Source organism: Platalea leucorodia (genome assembly GCF_965183815.1).
Source record: "Platalea leucorodia genome assembly, chromosome: 2".
Classification (NCBI taxonomy): domain Eukaryota; kingdom Metazoa; phylum Chordata; class Aves; order Pelecaniformes; family Threskiornithidae; genus Platalea; species Platalea leucorodia.
The window spans coordinates 222244-240074 of NC_138824.1; the positions used below are offsets into that span (position 1 = coordinate 222244).

Sequence of the window (17831 nt, forward strand, 5' to 3'; positions counted from 1 at the left end):
GGAGGCAGCTGCCCCTTCCCATGCCCACGGCAGCCCCCACGAGACCACCCTCCCCACCCACGTGGAGACCTCGCAGCCAGCCAAGGAGGAAGACCAAGAGAGAGAGAAGGGAAGGGAACAGGACACACAGATGAGAAAAACGACGTCTTCCTGGGGAGCCGCCTGCAGGGTCTGCCAAGGCTGGGGGCCTTACTGCAGCAGCCCCTGCATGGCTGGCCCCGTGCTCCCCCATGGTGGTCTCCAGGCCATGTCTCCTCGGTGTGGTAAGAGATAAGTCAAACCACTACTGGGTCACTGAGAATTCAGAAAATGCACCAAAGTTTACTTAATCGTGGCCAGAACTAGAGCTGACATCAAACATATCGTAAGTTTACGCTCTTTTATTTTTACATTGTATAAATGTTTCCAGTCTCTGCAACACAAAACCCAAACACTTGCTGCACCAGAAGCAAGCGTGCTGCTTCCATGGGAGCCCTCTCGTGCTCATGGCAGCTCCGGGCCGGCCAACGCCGGGACGTGCCGTGCCCTGCACCGCTGGGGATGGCGCAGGGGCAGGGGCAGGGGCGGCACGGGGGGACGTCGGGTGCCGAGGGTCCGTGGGCGGGAGCCCAGCGCAGCCCGTGGGTGGTGGGGCCAGAGCCCATCTTTGGGACATTGAGGAGCCCCTGAGCTGTGCAGACCCCCCCCTGCTTTCAGCGACCAAGTGGCTCTGCAGGAGGGAGCCGCTCCAAGGCTTAGCTGCAGAGGGAAGAGGGGGAAGCGGAGGAAGACGTCCCTGCAGGCAGGCGTCCCTGCGGGCAGCGCCCTGGCATGCTCCGCTCACGAGGGGTGCGGAGACCAGGGTGTTGGGGGGCTCAGGAAAGGGCTGCCTGGGGCCCGTTTGCTGCTGGCGGTGCAGCCCCTGCAGTGCCGGCGCCGTGCAGAGCACTGCTGCTCACCTCAGGTGCCGCAGGGGCTTGGAGAAGGGGCTGGCAACAGCGGGGGCCCGGAAAAGGTCTCCGGAGGCGGAGAGCAGCAGGACTGAGCCTGTTAGCCGAGAGAGTGAGGGAGGGGGTGGCCGGGGCTCTGCTCTCCCTGCCTCCTGGGCAGGGACGAGGGGCAGGCAGGGACCTCGGCAGGGAGAGAACAGCCAAGGGTTCTGGAGCCCTGGGCCAGGGACAAGGCTTGGCTGAGCCCCAGCAGGGCCGTACCGCTCCCTGGATGCCAAGGCTGGCTTCAGCCCTGCCGCAGGTGCTCAGACAAGGGGTGAAGGCATGGAAACCCCCTTCTCCGGGGTCCAGGGTGACCCTTTTTCTGCTGGCAGAGCTGCGGCCCTGTGCCACCCACTACGGCAATCCCCGCCATCAGCTGTGCCGCCAGCCAGAGCACACGGGAAAGCTCCCAGCAAGCTGTGCTGTGGATCTGCTCTCTGCGGGCAGGGACAGGAGTTGCAGGGAGCTGGCAGGACCTACAGCTTCAAGGACCTTTACATTCAAATATTTCCAGACGAAGGCTCCCGGTGAGGCCCCTGCCCGCCCGCCCGCCCCGCAGGGAGGTGGTGGTGCTGGACGGCTCCCAGCCCCAGCAGCCCGCGAGCAGGCACACGGCAGGCAAGCCCCAAACCGCCGCAGCCTCGTGTCTGTCACACAGCCAGGAGGAATCGACCCCTCTCCGAAGCTCACCGGCTTCGGCCGCCTCCAACGCCTCCTCGCCGTGCCAAGGGCCAGACCCGGCTGTGCTGCCACTGCCTCCAGCGGGAATGGCCCGCACCCGCCGAGCCGTGACCCGCAGCCTGTTCTGATGCCAACAGCCAGTGCGGGGACAGAGGGGCTCGCGGAAGGAGCAGCGCCAGCCCTCAGCCCCGGGGAGAGCGGCCCCCGTCCCCGCGGGGTGCAGCGCGCAGGAGGGACCAGCGGGGCCGGGGCTCTACTCGCCCTCATGAGGCGTGACAGCAAGACACTGACGAAGAGATGTTTTATTAGCACTAGGAAACTGCTTCCTAGAAGTACGAGAACCCCAGGCCTGGAGCAGGAAAGCCCAGCGCCAGAGCCGTTAGGGCAGAGTTCAGGTGGGAATTGCCCCTGGCCGAAGGGCAGGCACTGTGATTTCTTTCTTGGTGCCCCCCAAGTCCCCGCCAGTGCTGGCCCCGGCACTGCCAGGCACAGAACAGACCTGGCCACTGCCAGGTGGCTCTCGATGCCGATGCACTAGAGGACGCAGATCCACAAGACCAGGTCTCGATGCAGAGCGGATCTGCTGCTCCAGATCAGGACTACCGGCAGCGCGTGGAGGCCCAGACCGTGCTGCAGCACTGGAACGTTACTTCTCCCGCTGGGAAGGCAGAGCCTGGATCCGTCCTGCAGCCACCCAGCCCACCGCTGGTCGGAAGGTGCGACCCAGGACGACAGCCGTGCTACGTGCCAGTGCCTGCGGCCCCTTGCAAGGCTCCAGCGGGGCCTGGAGCCGCCGGCGGGTCAGGAGAGGCTCCGGGTCCCCCTGCCGCTGGCAGGGCAGCCGGCGCCGCCGATCCCGCCTGGGCCGAGCTCTGGGACACCTGGGCTGCGCTGGCCTCGTAGTCGGAGATACGGCGCTGCATGATGGAGGGCATCAGCGCCACGTAGGCGCTCATCAGGCGGTGGTTGGCGTGGACCAGCTTCGCGGCGCAGCTGTCGAGGCACGATTCCTGCGGGACGGGGAGGATCAGCGCGGCGGGGGGCTCCCACGGCCCCTCCGGCCCCGCACGCCGGGGGCCGCGGCCGCCCCGGGGCCTCACCTCGCGCCCGGTGAGCAGGCGGTAGTTGAGGTTGGAGACGCAGTGCCGGAAGCAGAGCTCGGTCATCCGGTTGTAGACCAGGAGGAAGTCCCGCAGCTGGGAGAGAGGCGGCACCGGCCCACGCTCACCCCCAGCCCGGGACCCCCGGGACCCCCCGTCGGCTCGGACCCCCAGCGCCCGGGCCCCCACCCGCCCAGGCGGCCCGGCCCTGGCCCCCCGGGTCCCCACCGCCCCCAGCCCCCACCGGCCCAGCCCCGGCCCCGGCTCCCAGCCGAGCCCCTGCGCCCCCCGCCGCCCCCGGGCCCCCACCGGCCCAGCCCCGCCGCCGCCCTCACGCTGCGGAGCTGCTGCTGGTGCTCGGCCCCCGGCTCCATGCCCGGGGGCCCTGCCCGGCCCTGCCGCCTCGGCGGGGCCGCACCACGCCGGCCGTCCGGGCGCTCAGGCGGCGCTTCCGGGTGAAAAGGTCACTTCCGCCCCGCTTCCGCCCGGCGCCGCCGGTGCCCGCCGCTGACGCCACGTCCGGCCGGTCTCCCGGCGGCCCTTGCTGGCGGCGTGACGCGGCTTCCGGCGTGTCCCGGGCCGAGGCGCATCGGGCTCCCGAGCACCGGGCGGGGGGGCCCGGCCGCGGCCGGGGCGGCGCAGGTGGGCGGGGGCCGGGGCCGGGAGGGGGCGGGGGCCCGGAGCAGGAGGGTCCGGGGGCCGCCGGGCGCCCGGGGCAGCGGGAGCCCGGCCTGCCGGGACCGTGCCCCCGCCGGGCGCCCGGGGCAGGGGCCGCGCCGGGGCCGGGCGCTCCCCGCCGGCGCTCGCAGCCCGAGGCCGCGGCGGGGGCCTGCCCGGGACGGCCGGTCCCCGGGGCGACCGCGGCGAGGCCGGAGCAGCGGGGCGGGATGGGGATGCGTCCGCCCCCGCTCCCCTCCCGGGCCAAGACGGGGCCTGCGGGCAGCCGCCCCCCTGGCCCGGGGAGCCCAGGCAGCATCCCTGCAGCCAGGGCTCCCTCCTGCGGGTCCGGTCGTCGGGGCCGTGTCCCCGCCTGGGCGGGCAGCTAACGGAGCGCCGGGGGCGGGTCCGGGCCCTGCTCAGGTGCCTGGCACTGCCCGCCCTGGAATGCGCTCAGACCGGTCTGGGCGCAGCGGGGCCCTCGCTGCTCCCCCCGCCGGTGCGCGGCTTGGCTGTGGACGTGGCTCTTGGCTCCGTCCTCGCCGGCTCTGGGCCAGGAGCTGCTCTGCTGCAAAGCCCCGGCTGTCCCGGGGCAGGGTCTGCCGCCTAGCCGGGACAGACGGACCGCTGCTGCGCCCTGGAGACTCGCGAGGGGCAGGGGAGAACCACCTCGTTTCCAAAACGTGCGAGCCGTGGGCCGACGGGGTGGGAGGGAACACGCCGGCCGCGCTCCAGGGTTGCGAGCGGGAGCTGGGGCTGGCTCTTCTGGGACGCGCGGCTCCGCCGGGAGCTTTCTGGGCGGCAGGAGGCTGCAGGCAGGGCCAGGGTGGCACATCCCAAGGGACTGCTGTGCTGTGCAGCGGCCGCAGAGGCTGCCTGGTGCCCGCAGCTGCCGGCGCAGGACCAGCTGCCCGCTGTCCTCTGCCTGCTCCCTGGCCGTCAGGAGCTCAGCCCAGGCCTTAGGCGTGGGAAGCCCGGAGGGTCCCTGGCTGGGTGAGAGCCCCAGGGTGCTGGCCACGGCAGGGTGGTCTCCATCTCTGCCCGGTCCCCAGGGCTCCCCTGGCTCCAGCAACACATCTGTGTCCTTGCAGGCCCTGAGGATGTCGGACGGGATCATGAGCAAGGCCGCCACCATGGAGATCCCCATCAGCAGCAACGGGGACGCAGGCAGCCTGCCGGAGGACGATGGCTTGGAGCAGGTTGGTAGCTGGGGCCGAGTGGGGACGTGCTGGACCCCCGGGTGTTGCTTTCCGGGCCGTGTTGTGCCGCTGTGCCCCAGGCCCTCTGTGTCAGGGCCGCACCATCTGCTCGGCCGTGCATCCCGGCTCTGCGCTTAGCTGCCCGCACTCCTCCCTCCGCTCCAGGACCTGCAGCAGGTGATGGTGTCGGGGCCCAACCTCAACGAAACCAGCATCGTCTCTGGAGGCTACGGGGGCACGGCTGAAGGCATCATCCCCACCAGCACCATCAAAGGTAGGCCAGGCCGTGGCGCAGGCTCCCGTGGACGGGGCTGGGGCAGCGGGGAAAAGCTGGGGCTGCCTGCCGAGGGCAGTGCCGCTCCTCGTGGGAGGGAAAGGCTCCGTCGCGGGAAGGAGGGCACACCTCACCTCGCCAACCTCCTGCTCCCTGCCGGGCTGCGGAAGCCTATGGGGAAGGAGGCATGCTGCTCAAGCCACAGGGCCCGCAGTGCTGCCAGGCAAGGTCCCATGTGGGCCCGCGGGCAAAAGCTCTGTCTCGAGCCTCAGCTCGAGCTGGGCTGTCACCTGGGCCCTGCAGCACATCCCCTCCCTGGTCCTGACACGTGGTTCTGCTTCGGCCCAGCTGTTTGGTACAATGCCTCCTTCCCGGGATGGTGGCTCCTGCTGCGTATGGTGGCTCCTTCCCCTTCTTCCTTCCCAGGGCTGGGCTCTGCTGATGGGCTGGCGCACACGTGCCCCCGGCAGAGCCTGGCTGCCTCAGAGCGGAGGGGCTGCCACCCCACTAACCCCGCTCCTCCAGCACTCCCAGCGTGCGGTAATTAATGGGGAGGCGCAGCGGGAGGGCAGGGCCACAGGCGCTCCCCTCTCTTGCAGGTGTGGGGCCTCCCACGGGCGAGGGTCTGTCCTAGTGGCCGGGGGCACCCCCGGGGCTGTGGCTTCTGGTGCCTGGGCTTTGCACCGTGCTGCGGTGGGGCAGCGCTTGGGTCCTTCCTCCGGTGTTGGGGAAAGACACTGGTGTCCCACCTCTTCTCTGGTCCTGGGGCAAACAGGGGAGCTCTGGGGTGCGGTGGTGCCAGCGGTTGTGCGGTGAGGACTGGGGATGGGGCAGGGTGGCTCTGAGCCCCCCGCTCCACTTATTTCCTCTTCTCATTGCTCAGGCCGGTCCTGGGCTTGCGGGTGCTCCTGACGGCAGGGCACGGCTGCGAGCGTCCTGCCTGCCGGGCAGCGTGCGGGCAGCTGTGCCACAGCTCCGGGGCCCTGCTGGGCCCCGCGCCCCCCCGGGAGCTCTGCCCAGGCGCGGGGGCAGCAATGGCCGAGTGGCTCTGTGATGAGCGTCGGCGGTGCTGAGCTGGCACAGCTGCATCTCTCGCCCTCTGTCCCTCGTGGTCCTGTTTCACACAAGTCTCTGTCCCCGACTCTTGCCCCAAGCATCTCTTCTGCAGCAGACAGCTGCTTGACCCCAGCCACTCCGTGCTGCGCTAAACCCGAGCGAGTGGATTTGCATAGGCAGAGGGGACGTGTGCCTTTGCTCCCAGCCTGCTCTGCCGAAGAGCAGCATAAGTGGCTGGCAGAAAGAGGTGTGTGCTGTGGTTGCCATCCCCCTGTCTCTGTCACGCTGGGCCTGTCCAGCTCCCGGCTCGTGGGCACGATGGCACCGGTTGAGGGGACGGAGGGAGCGGGGAGGGAGTGCCTGGTGCGGGAGGTGTCCGTCTGGCAGCCAGCCATGTCTTCTGATGTCACGTCATACTCATCTGCTCCCGTCGCTCTCCCCTGCTGCTGTCCTGCCTGCACACTCATCCTCTGTCCTGGCCGTTCCTGCCCCTGTGCCCATCACACCGCCCCATCTCCTCCTGCCCCTCTCTGCTCAACACCTGCCAGCCCCTCCATTTCCAGGCTGTCTTGTCCAACCTCACCCACCCCGAGGACCATCCGTCTCCCCCAGTGCGTCTGCCGCCAGCAGGATGGCCAACCAGGCTGGCGCTTCAGCAGGTACTGCGGCCGCCCGGCCCCCGGCTGGCGCTCCACGGCCCCCCTGCCTGGGCCTGGGCTCCTCACCCTGGGTTAGGGCACCTGGTTAGCGCTGGGGTCCCTCGGAGCACCCCCGCAGAGATGTGGCTGCAGCCCCACAGAGCCACCGGTGTGCAGGCAGGCGAGCCCGCTGCCGCAGGAGGGAGAGCTTCCCAGTGCTCGCCTCCCCCGGCAGCTGCAGCAGGGTCTTGGTCCTGGTGCTGGGGGGGAGAGGATGGCGCTGCCAGGGTCCTGGGTGGCTTCAAGGTGAGGCCCAGGTGGTGCTCAGCCATGGGAGATCATTCCTGCAGTGAGGAGCCCACGCGTGTGCTTCCCCCGGGCGCTGCCGGTCACCTCTCTCCTCTGGCCCGCTGGGTGAGGAGCGGGGTCGGGCAGGATGCTGTGAGGGGCACAGTCCAGCGCGGGAGGTGCCGAGGCCCCGTCTGTGAGAGCAGAGGTGGCTGGGCTGGTGACGAGGCAGCCCTGGGGCCAGGCCCTGCCAGCTGCTGCGGGCAGGCTGGGGTCAGCGCCTTTTCCTGCAGGGCCGGCTGCCAACGCTGGGGCCCTGCGTGGGACCCCTCTGGAAGGGCTCGTAGCAGCAGGTTTCCTGCTGCATCTACGAGGCCTCAGGTCCTGACGTCTGCAAGCCAGTTAACAGGCACGCAGCAGCGCAAGACGGGCTGGAGCCCATTAACGCTGCCAGCTCGTGCCCTCACTGCTGGTGGGGGAGAGCTGCTCCGACCCAGGGCCCGAGCGGGGCGATGTGCCCAGTGCTGTGCCGCAGCAGGCACGGTGGCAGCTTCCCAGGCAGGGCAGCAGCCGGGCAGGGGTGGGTGCTGCCCAGACCGCGAGTCTGTTGTGCATGGGCTTTGTCGAGCCCCGATGCAGCACTGTGGGAGTCCTGTGCTCCCTGCAGCACCCCGAGCCCTCCGGGCGCAGCCACGGTGCCCCACTGTGAAGGCACCGTTGCTTTTGGAGGAGCGGCCTGGCCCGTGCCCTCGCAGGTGCTGCTGCTCTGCTGAGCCAGCGCTGCTGCCCTGCTAAGGCAATGCTGCACGGGGCTGTGTCTGTTCCAGGCTCTGGGCTGCACCAGCCCCACCCCAGCCCAGCCGTCGGAGGAGAAGAAGTTGTCCGTGGCATTGCCGTGGAGAAGTTCGACATTGTCAAGAAATGGGGTATCAACACGTACAAGGTGAGCTGCTTCCCGGGAGTGGCAGGATGGCCCAGCTCGCTGCCAGGGCCATGCAGCAGGCTGAGGGTCAGGCCAGCTCCCGTGCTAGGGGCAGCGGAGCAGCAGGGGGTGGAGGACGCATCCGGGGATCCCCCCGCAGAATGCATGAGGACAGCTCTGCAGCTCCATGCTGCCCGCAGCAGCAAGGAGCGCTGCTCCCCGTCGGCCAGGGACGCGGGGCCTCCTGACGCCTTCCTCCTCGCCCTGCAGTGTACCAAGCAGCTGATCTCGGAGCGGTTTGGCCGGGGCTCCCGCACCGTGGACCTGGAGCTGGAGACGCAGATTGAGCTGCTCCGGGAGACAAAGCGCAAGTACGAGTGTGTGCTGCAGCTGGCGCGGGCTTTCACCAACCACTTCTACAGCCTGGTGCAGACACAGCACGCCCTGGGGGATGCCTTTGCGGACCTCAGCCAGAAGTCTCCTGAGCTGCAGGTATGCCTGCTGGGGAGATGGCGCAGGCCTTGCCTCTGCCTGTGCTGCAGCCCCTTGTGCCTCTCGTGGGGAGGAAGCCTACAGACACAAATCAACCTCGGGCTCTGCAGCACAGCCGGGGGCGGCTCTTGGCTCCGCAGCGCCCCAGGTGTGTGAGGAGAAGCAGGAGGTTGAGGATGACAGCGCTGGCGAAGGCCGTGGGGCAGGGGAGAGCGTGAAGGGCCGTGTCCCAGCACCTCCTTGGAGCACCCAGAGCCAGGCTGATCGGGGTGCGTGGGAGGAGAGAGGGGGGCCTTGCTGGTGCGGACCCTGACTCCTCTCCTCTCCCAGGAGGAGTTTGGTTACAACGCGGAAACGCAGAAACTGCTCTGCAAGAACGGAGAAACACTACTGGGGGCCGTCAACTTCTTCGTCTCCAGCATCAACACACTGGTGAACAAGACCATGGAGGACACGCTCATGACGGTCAAGCAGTACGAGACAGCCAGGTAGAGCGGCGGCGTGGCCCGCGGGTTCCCGACGGTGTCGGGCGTCCCTGGGGGGAACTGCGGGGCCGCAGCGCAGCTCTGACACTGGCTGTCTCTGCGCAGGCTGGAGTACGATGCCTACCGCACGGACCTGGAGGAGCTGAGCATGGGCCCTCGGGATGCCAGCACCCTGTGCCGGCTGGACGCGGCCCAGAGCCAGTTCCAGAGCCACAAGGACAAGTACGAAAAGCTGCGTGCTGATGTGGCCATCAAGCTCAAGTTCTTGGAGGAGAACAAGGTGGGGAGGGACCGGGGGCTGGGAAGGGGCCACAGGGCGCAGGGCGGGGGTCTGCTGTGCACTTGTTGCGTCCCTTGGCCCTGCTGCCTGGCGGCCGCCTGTCTTTGGGTGGGCAGCAGCCGTGAGGCAGCCAGGAGACCAGAGGGGAAGGGCAGGGGAGCGCCCGTCTCTGCCCCCCTCTCGCTGTCGTGGCTTCTGCCGCGCAGCCTTCTCCCGGCTTTCAGGGCTGGCTCTCGGGAGCTGCTAGGCGGGGGCCACATCCCTGCTCCCTGCCCCTGCTCTGGGCGCTGGGCGGCGGGGCCAGCTCGCTGCAGGCTGACCCCTCCTGCTCTTCCCAGATCAAGGTGATGCACAAGCAGCTACTGCTCTTCCACAACGCCATCTCTGCCTACTTCGCTGGGAACCAGCAGCAGTTGGAGCAGACCCTCAAGCAGTTCAACATCAAGCTGAAGACCCCCGGTGCTGAGAAGCCCTCCTGGCTGGAGGAGCAGTGAGCCGCCCCCACCGCCCCCCGCCCGCTCTGGCCGGGGGTGCCATGGACCTGAATTCTGGCCGCTGGCGCGGGGCCAGGCCACGTGCTCGCAGGGTGAGCGGGGGACGCGGCCTGGGCCCTGCCACAGCCGGGGGCCGCCCGCCGGGGCCTGGTCTGGGGGGGAGCGGGAGGCCGTGAGTGGGGCCCTGGTCCTGCCTGGGGAGAGGAGCTTGGAGAGGCCGGGGCTCCCCGGTCCCGCATCTCCCCTTCGGGGCAGAGTCCAGCCCTGCCCAGCTCGTTTGCGCTCCCTTAGCACAGACCCCCGGCACAGCACGACCTCCCTGCCTCCCGGCATCCCTGCGGGGCAGCGGACGCCTCCCTCGCAGGGGCTGTGCACTCCAGACCCCCCCGGGCACCCTCCCTGCCCACCCGGCCCCGCTCCCCGGGGCCCAGCCCAGGAATACCCCTGCCCTGCGGCGGAAGGGTTCGTTTCCAAATGAAGACAAAGCTCCGGAGGGGCGGCACCAGGAGCCGGGGCTCCTGCCCTCTCTCCCAGCTTTGGGGTCTCTCCCCGGGCAGCTGCTCTTGCACTCCCTCCCCAGCCGCCCCGGGGGCCGACCCCCAGCCTCACACTACAGTCCCCCACGCACGGGTGCGCTGTGCCAGCTGTCTCGGGGCCGTGGCACGCCCGTCCTCCCCTCCGGGTCCTCTGGCCAGGGCCGTGCTCACCTGCTCTGTGCTGGGGTGGCCACCCTCGGGGCTGGGGGCCCCGTGCACTGCTGCTAGCGAGGCGTGGGCGGGCGGGCGCTGGCCAGACGCGGGCCCGCGCACCGCCCTGACGCGTGGGCCCTGGACGGCCGCCGGGAGCTGCGGGGACTCAAACGAAGGACCAAATGCTGGCCGCGTCCCGGGCGGGTGCATGTGCATGTCGGTGCGTGTGCCACGCACAGCGGGGCCAGGGCCTCGGCCAGCGTCCCGCGCCCGAGAGCTCTGTCCTGCTCCAGCTGAGTGTTACTTCCAGCCCTGGCCACATGCAGCACTTGGGCACTTTCTCCTGAGACAAAATAGTTTGTTTTTCTTGCTAATTTAATCCCTGGTAATTTAATGTTGGGATCTGACGCCCCCCCCCCTTTCCCGGTGAAGGTCTGACCCCCTCCTCCCTCCCAACTTCTGTAAGACTCCAGAATAAAACGGTACGGATCACTTGTGTGCGCGGAGCTGTGGGCCTGGGTCCCCGTGGGCTGGGGGCTGACTTGGGGGGCAAGGTGGAGGCGGCGGCAGTGGGGTGAGGCGGGTGCTTCCCCATGGCTGTGGACTGCTCCTGCCACGGGGGGGGGCAGCAGAGGTGCCCCGAGGGCAGGGTGCCCATGCCCCCCTGCCCGCTCCCTGGGCCCCCTGCCCGCTCTGCGCGCGGAGCTGGCAGCCGGAGCATCGGCGGCGATCGGCGCTGCTTGATCCTGCTTGTGCGCGGCCTTACCTGGATTGGCGACCGCGCAGGAACGTGGCTGGGGGAGCGCGGGGCTCCTCCGGCCCAGTCCTGCCCTGTGGTGGGAACGTGGCTGCCCGGGGCCAGCAGGAGACGACGAGCCGAGCCCAAGCCATCCCCGAACGAGCCGGGCGCAGCCTGTGACGTGGCCAGGCATCAGGTTTAGACCATCGGCTGGTCTTCGAAGAGCCCCTCGCAGCCGTGCGGCACCTTGCTGCGGGACAGCGGGGCTTGAACAGGGGACTGGGCAAGTGCGCGGGAGAAAACGCAGCCGCAGGCGCTGCAGATGCCCCTGCCCCGGCTCAGGCGGGCGGGAGAGGACTCTGGGGGAGACCCCTGCCCATCCTAAAGCCTTCCCTGGGCATCTGCTGCTGCTCGCTGACAGCCCTGGGGGGACGCGCCTTTGCTCTGGTCCCCCGCAGCCGTTCCCGCCTTCCCGAAGCACCGGCAGGAATCGGTACCCGTCTGCCGGGGCCGTGCCACCCCGGCCTGGGGAGCGAGTGGGGAAGACCCCGGGAGCGGCCCCAGGAGAGGGGGCTCGGCGGGGCTCGTTCCTCCGGGACGGACGGGGCGCCTGCGGCTCCGGGGGTCGCGGCGCCGCCCGTCACCGCGGTCCCGCTGGCAGCCGGGGGCTCCGAGGGTCCCACGGGACAGCCGCCTGCAGCGGGGCCGGGTTCCCCTTCCCCGGGGGCCGCGGGGAGCCCACGGCCGGGGCGGGACGGGGCCGGGGCGGGGCCGGGGCGGGCCGAGCCGCAAGAGCCGCGGGGCGGCCGGTGCCCCCCGCCCCGTCCCGGCCCGTCCCGGCCATGGGCTCCCCGCGGCCCCCGCCGCCGCCGCCGCCGCCGGGGCCGCCCCCCCCGGCGCTGCCCTCCCCGCCGGCGGCCGCGCAGGGCGGGCGGCTGCGGGCGCTGCACTGGGAGCCGGTGCCCGCGGCGCGGGTGCGCGGCCGCCGCTCGGTCTGGGCTCCGCGGGCCGCGCCGCCGCCGCTGGACCTGCCGCGCCTCCGGCTGCTCTTCCGAGAGCCCCGCGGGGCCGCGCCGGGGCAGCGCCCGCCGCCCGCGGTGAGACCCCCCCCCCCCCGGGCCGGGGTCCCCCCGGGCCCCCGCCGCCCTGACCGCCCCGTGCCCCCCAGGCCGCGCTGCTGGAGCCCAAGCGGAGCCTCGCCCTCGGCGTCTTCCTCAAGCAGGTCAAGCGGTGAGCGGAGCTGCCCCCGGACCCCCCGCGGGACACTGTCCCCCCCAGGGACCCCCCCGCACCCTGCACGCCCAGGGACTGGCGCGCTGGTACCGCAGACGGAGGGGTGCGGGGAGACACCCGGGTCCCGCCCGGGTCCAGCCCGTGGCGGGGCAGAATGAGACCTGTCCCCAGGGGTCCCGGCGGGGGGGACGTTGCGGGTACCTGCTCCCCCCGCCGGGGTCCCGCACACGGGTGGGGAATAGGGGCTCCTGCTGCCCTCTGCACCCGGGCAGGGATGGGGGGGCCCCCCCGCCGTGCCCGCCGCAGGGGGTCGGGTGGGTGTCTGCCCCCCGGGAGGGGTGGAGGGGCGTCTGTGGGCCGCCGGGGGGTCACCCGTGTCTGATGCGTCCCCCCAGGCCCGTCCGCCAGATCGTGCGGGACATCCAGGAGGGCGTCGGGGCGCCCTACGGGGCGGAGAAGCTGCTGGAGCTCCTCCGGATGCTGCCCGGCGCCGCAGAGGTGAGGGCTGGGGTGGGGGGACCCCCCGGCGGCCCCCCCTGACACCCCTCTCTGCCCGCAGGTGGCCCGGCTGCGCTCCTTCCCCGGCAGCCCCCGCCAGCTCGCCGACCCCGAGCTCTTCATGCTGCTGCTGACGGAGGTGCCCAGGTGGGAGCCGGGGTCCCACGAGCCGGGGGTCCCACGCACCGGGGGTTCCCCTACGATGGGGGGTCCCGCGGCCCCACCGACTCACCCGCGCTCGCCCCCAGCTACGCCCAGCGCCTGGAGCTGCTGGTGCTGAAGGAGGACTTCTTCCCCCGGCTCAGCGCCCTGCGCGGCTCCATCCAGACCCTGACGGACGCCGCTGTCGGTGAGCGGCACCACGGGGTGCACTGGGACCGCGGGGTGGGGGGGCACCATCCCTGCCACCGCTCACCCCTCGGCCGCTCCCCAGAGCTGCTGGAGTGCGAAGAGCTGCACACCATCCTCCACCTCATCCTGAGCGCCGGCAACCACCTGAACTCAGTAAGCCCGAGGTGCAGGGGGCCTGCCGCCCGCCCCCCGCCCCCCCCGGCACCGCAGGGCCGCGGCAACTCCCCCGCTCTGCTCCCAGGGCGGCTACGCCGGCAGCGCCGTCGGCTTCCGCCTCGCCTCGCTGCTGAAGCTGCCCGACACCAAGGCCAACGAGCCAGGCGTGGACCTGCTGCACTTTGTGGCCATGGTGAGCGCCGGTGGGGCCGTGGCGCCTGGCCTCCCTGCACTGCTGGGGGCCGGGGATGGATTTATTGGGGGGGTGGCTCATTCTTGGCAGAGCGTTGGGTCCGTGCCTGCAGCGGGCTTTTCCCTGATGGGGTTCTTAAACGGAAGGTGGTCCCTGTACACCCCCTCGTTCCTCTCCCTGGCCCTTGGGGCTGCTCCAGACGTGGCTGCAACGGGCAGGACCTCGTCCTGGTCCCCTGCCCATCGTCCCCATGGCAGCACCCGCCATCCCCATGGCCCTTCTCTGGGCAGCGGCTGGCACGTGGGTGCCTGGCTCCGTCCTGGGCTGCGGCTGCCAGCCCGCACAGGGAGCGCAGCCCGGCCGAGCCCCGGGAGGCGCCAGGCCCTGTGGCAGCTCCTCTGCCCGCCGGCCGCTGAAGGCCCTGGGCCAGCCCGGCCACGTGCGCTGTTCCCTCTGGCTGGCGTGCCACCGCCGGGCCATCCCGGCTGCCTCCCACTGCCCGGGAGCCGCAGGGTGCAGCCGGAGTGGGGCTCGCCGGGGCATCCCCGTGGCTGCGGGCACCTGTGCGTCCCCGGGGAGCCCCAGCTCCCTCCCCTGTCCTGCGCAAGGTCGCTGCCTGCACGGCCCCGGCAGGGATGCGCCCCGTCTGCGTGCGGGGGAGGCTGTTGTCCCCGGCAGACGAGCTTCGGTGCAGTTTTTCCCACGCTCGCCCCTGCTCTGCCCGGTGGCAGCTGTGCTTCTGCCTGCGGGGAGCCGACGCTGCTGCCTCCTCTTCCTCCTGCCCTCGGCACTGGTTTGTCCCTCCTCGGCTGGGTCTGGACACTCCTGACACCGCTGCCATAGCCCCCCCCCCAAGCCCCGTCTGCCTTCGAGGATGTTTTTCTCCTTCCTGGGGGTTTGGTCGCGGGTATTGGTTCAAGTCACTCCCGCAGTGACCTGCCAGCACGTCTGGCCGGGGACGCAGGGACGCGTGCTCTGGGCTGGCCCCCAGCCCTGCCAGGCAGAGGGGGAGTTACCTCTGCCGCTCCCCCGAGCTCCGGCTCTGCCGCGCAGGCGGCTCTGCCGGGGCCCTGGGGATGCCCCGCGGCCCGGCGAGGGCTGCTCGCTGCCCCTCTCCTCTGCAGGAGGCGGCCAGGGTGGACAAGAGCCTGCTGGACTTCCCCGGCAAGCTGCGGCACGTGGGCCCGGCCTCGCGGTGAGGGCATCCCCGCGTCCCGGGGCCGAGCAGGGACCCTGCCCCATGCGTGGCACCGGCCGGGGGTGGGAGCAGAGGGGCAGGAGGGGGCTCAGCTGCGGGGGGCACGGTAGAGCAGAGTGGCGCGGTGGGGGACAGGCGATCCACACGTCTCGGCAGGATCGAGGTGGCGGAGGTGGAGGTGGAGCTGCGGCGGCTGGCGGGGCGGCTGGCGGGGGCCCGCAGCCTGGGCGCGGAGGGGCTGGGGCCGCAGCTGCAGCCCTTCCTGCGCGCGGCCGAGGAGGAGCTGCGCGGGGCGTGGGACGCGCTGGAGCAGATGCACCGCGCCGCGGCCGCCACCCTCGACTTCTTCTGTGAGGACGCAGCGCCCGGCGGCCTGCAGGAGCTGTGCGCCATCCTGCACGGCTTCGCGGGCCGGCTCCTTGCCGCTGCACAGGTACCGGCCCCACGCCCCCGTTACACGCGGGGCCGGCGTCGGCTCTGCCGCCCCGCGCCCGGCCGGCCCCGACCCGCCTCTGCCCCGCAGGAGAACCGGGTGCGGGAGCAGGCGCAGCGCCGGCGGCAGCAGCTGGAGCGGGAGCGGCTGAAGCGTCGCTCCGTCGCCACGTGCTCTGCGTGGGATGCGGCCGCATGGGACGCGGGGCGGGACAGCCCCTTCCCGCTCACGCCCCAGCCCCGCCGGCACCGCCTGCGGTCCCCACAGCCCAGCTCCGAGCCCTGCCTGGCCGCCCCGCCGGGGGACGACCCCCCTGGCTCCCCCAGCCCCCTGGGCTGCGGGAGCCCCCTCCTGCCCCCAGCTCTGCAGAGCCCTGCCTGGCCGCCCGGAGCCCCCCCGGCCCTGCTGCGGCGGCACACGGCCCCGGCGCTGCCAGCCCTGCCCGAGGCGGGGGGCTGCCACCAGCCCTCCCTGGGGACCCCGGCCAGCGGCCAGGGGGGGCTTTTCGAGCCCGGCCCCGAGCCCGACCTGCCCGAGCCGCCCTCCCTGGCCGCAGCCTCGGCCCCCGCCAGCCCCGCACCCTTCTTCAGCCTGGCTGGCCTCTTCCAGCGGAGGGGGGGCCGGAGGGGGCCGGAGTGCCCCCAGCCGCCCCCGGCCGCCCCTGCCGAGGGCTCTGCCCTGCTCGGCTTCCTCCGGCGCCTGACGGGTGGGAAGGGGCACGGCACCCCCCCCAGCTGAGGGGCTGCCGGGCTGGGCTCTGGTTTTACCCTTCCCTGTGTCCCTGCTCCTGCCTGGTTTTTTGTGAAATAAACGCTGAGGATCTCCCTGGCCTCCTGCTCCCAGGGCGGTGGCCACGCTCTGGGCCTGCCCGCCGCCCCGCGTTGCCGTCACACGAGGCCATGGCGGCACCTGGCTGCCTCTGTCCGGCACAGCGCGGTGCCGGCCCCGCTGCCCGGGGGCCCCGCGGCCGCAGCTCCCTGCCTGCCGCCTCCGCGCCGCAGCTTCGCGGCTGTGCCGCAGCACCTGGCGCAGCTGCCGCGGCGGCCACGTCCCCTGCCCGGTGCTGGCCCAGGGCTGGCCTGTGGCCATGTCCCTGCCAAGCAGCCCCTCCGCCGGCCCTGTCACTGTGCCCTTTGTTGTTGGGCTGGCACCGGCCGTGCCAGGCGGCGCGGAGGCAGGCGGTGCAGGACCCCATCCCCTGCGGGAGCCATGCCCGGGCTGGCCACCCCCTGCACTGGCCCAGCCACTCCATGGGGCTGCTTGTGGCCTCCCATCACGGTGGCCTGGCCAGCACTGGAACGGCCCTAGGACCCCAGTGCTGGTCCCTCCTGTCCTGGCAGCTGGTCCCAGGGGGCCCGATCCAGCCTGAAGCGTGACCTGGGAGGGGGAGTGGAGCCGGGGGTCCCAGGCTGGCCAGGGACCCCGGGGGTCCCTGTCCACCCCCTGCTCGAAGCAGGGGCAGCTGTGGGGTCAGCCTGGGCTGCTCATCCAGCAGCGTCTTGAAAACCTCCAAGGATGGAGGCTGCCCAGCATCTGTTGGCGACCTACTCCAGTACTGGGGGTCCTCACAGAGAAAAAACCTTCCCCTGTATCCAGCCTGAAGTTCCCATTTCAACCCACGCCTGCAGTCCCTTGTTCTCCTGTCGTGCACCGCTGTGAAGAGCCGGGCTCCGTTTCCTTGAGAAGCTCCCCCGCTGTTAGGTCTGCAGCCTCCCCTCCTGAAGGCTGAGCAAGCCCCGGTCCCTCAGCAGCTCCTTGCAGGGCAGCTTCTCCAGCCCCCACCGGCCCCGCAGCCGCCCCTGAACTCGCCGCCGTTTGTCAAGGTCTTTCCTGGACCGGGGGCCCAAAATCAGGTGCAGTGTCTCGATGTGGTTCAGCGAGGGCTGAGCAGAGGGAGGATAACCCCTGCCCTCGGCCTCCCGGCTGTGCCCGTTGGCGCAGGCCGCGGTGCTGCCGGGCTCTCCTTGCCGCCAGCGTGTGCTGCGGCTCCTGTCCTGCTCGCTCCCACCCGGACCCCGGCCGTTTTCCCCGGCGCTGCTTCCCCAGCCTGGCAGTCGCGGCCGTGCTGTTGCAGAGGTGCTCTGCTGCCCAGAGCGGGACTTGCCGTTTGTCCTTGCCGAGCTTCCCGCTGTTCCCGTCAGCCGTTCCTCCCGCCTGCCCGAGGCCCTGGGGCGCAGTCCTGCTTCCCCCTCCCGGGTCGGTGTCATTTGGGACCCTGACGAGCGTGCGCTCCCTGCCCGGGTCCTTGCTGAAGGTGTTAAGCAGGAGAGGTCCCCGGGCTGGTCCCTGTGCTGCTCCACTTGTCACCCGCCTCCAGGCAGAGGACAGCCCATGAACCACCGCCCTCTGAGCCCAACCCTCCAACCTGTTTTTGGCCCGCCCGGCCGTCCATCCCTCCAAACCATAACGTCCTGCCTTGGATATGAGGATTGTGGACGGAGGGGTCACCGGCCGCTGCAACCCCCGTCACTGCGCCGTGGAGGGCAGATGGGGCGGCCGGGGGTGACTTTGCCCCGGACACCTCCCGGGGCCCCGCTCGGCCGCAGCTGTGGCCGTGGCTGTGGCGCCGTGCCGGCATGGCCCTGCCGGATGGCGATGGCGGCGGGAATGCCGCCTGGCCGGTTCCTCCGTGCGGCTGGGGACAGGTCCCCCCCAGGGCCACCGCACCCGGCCACCCACGGGCAGCGCCCACTCGGGGACCCGGGGACCCCGGCGCGCACAGGCGGCCCTGCGCCACGGCTGCTCGTGCGCTTGCACGTGGGTGTGTGCACACCCCGGGGCCCCCACGCCTGCAGCGTCCCTGG

The 17831-nt window shown here is 71.5% G+C and overlaps 3 protein-coding genes across 4 annotated transcripts; 2 read left to right on the forward strand and 1 right to left on the reverse strand.

The window, feature by feature from the left end:
* Positions 1-1939: 1939 nt before the first annotated feature.
* TIMM10B (translocase of inner mitochondrial membrane 10B) lies at positions 1940-3212 on the reverse strand. Its single transcript, XM_082337842.1, has 3 exons — positions 3088-3212; positions 2753-2848; positions 1940-2662 (listed from the first exon to the last, which is right to left on the reverse strand). Exons 1-3 carry the CDS (start codon positions 3124-3126, stop codon positions 2393-2395), a joined length of 405 nt encoding a protein of 134 aa, XP_082193968.1. The 5' UTR covers positions 3127-3212; the 3' UTR covers positions 1940-2392.
* A 92-nt stretch (positions 3213-3304) lies between these two features.
* On the forward strand, positions 3305-10673 carry ARFIP2 (ARF interacting protein 2). Of its 2 annotated transcripts, XM_082303894.1 has the most exons (9): positions 3305-3394; positions 4501-4608; positions 4774-4882; positions 6487-6597; positions 7692-7807; positions 8057-8278; positions 8609-8766; positions 8869-9043; positions 9382-10673. In XM_082303894.1, the coding sequence occupies exons 2-9, from the start codon at positions 4510-4512 to the stop codon at positions 9535-9537; spliced, it is 1146 nt and encodes a 381-aa protein (XP_082160020.1). In that variant the 5' UTR covers positions 3305-3394; positions 4501-4509; the 3' UTR covers positions 9538-10673. The 2 variants fall into 2 exon arrangements, with proteins under 2 accessions (XP_082160020.1, XP_082160019.1); XM_082303893.1 differs by lacking the exon at positions 6487-6597.
* LOC309587069 (FH2 domain-containing protein 1-like) lies at positions 9579-17362 on the forward strand (the record flags this gene model as incomplete). The annotated part of the gene is made up of 12 exons (XM_082304949.1): positions 9579-9629; positions 12134-12195; positions 12594-12696; positions 12758-12843; positions 12945-13045; positions 13130-13200; positions 13289-13396; positions 14521-14591; positions 14751-15027; positions 15118-15206; positions 17169-17223; positions 17345-17362. The coding sequence occupies 12 exons, from the start codon at positions 9579-9581 to the stop codon at positions 17360-17362; spliced, it is 1092 nt and encodes a 363-aa protein (XP_082161075.1).
* Positions 17363-17831: the final 469 nt, after the last annotated feature.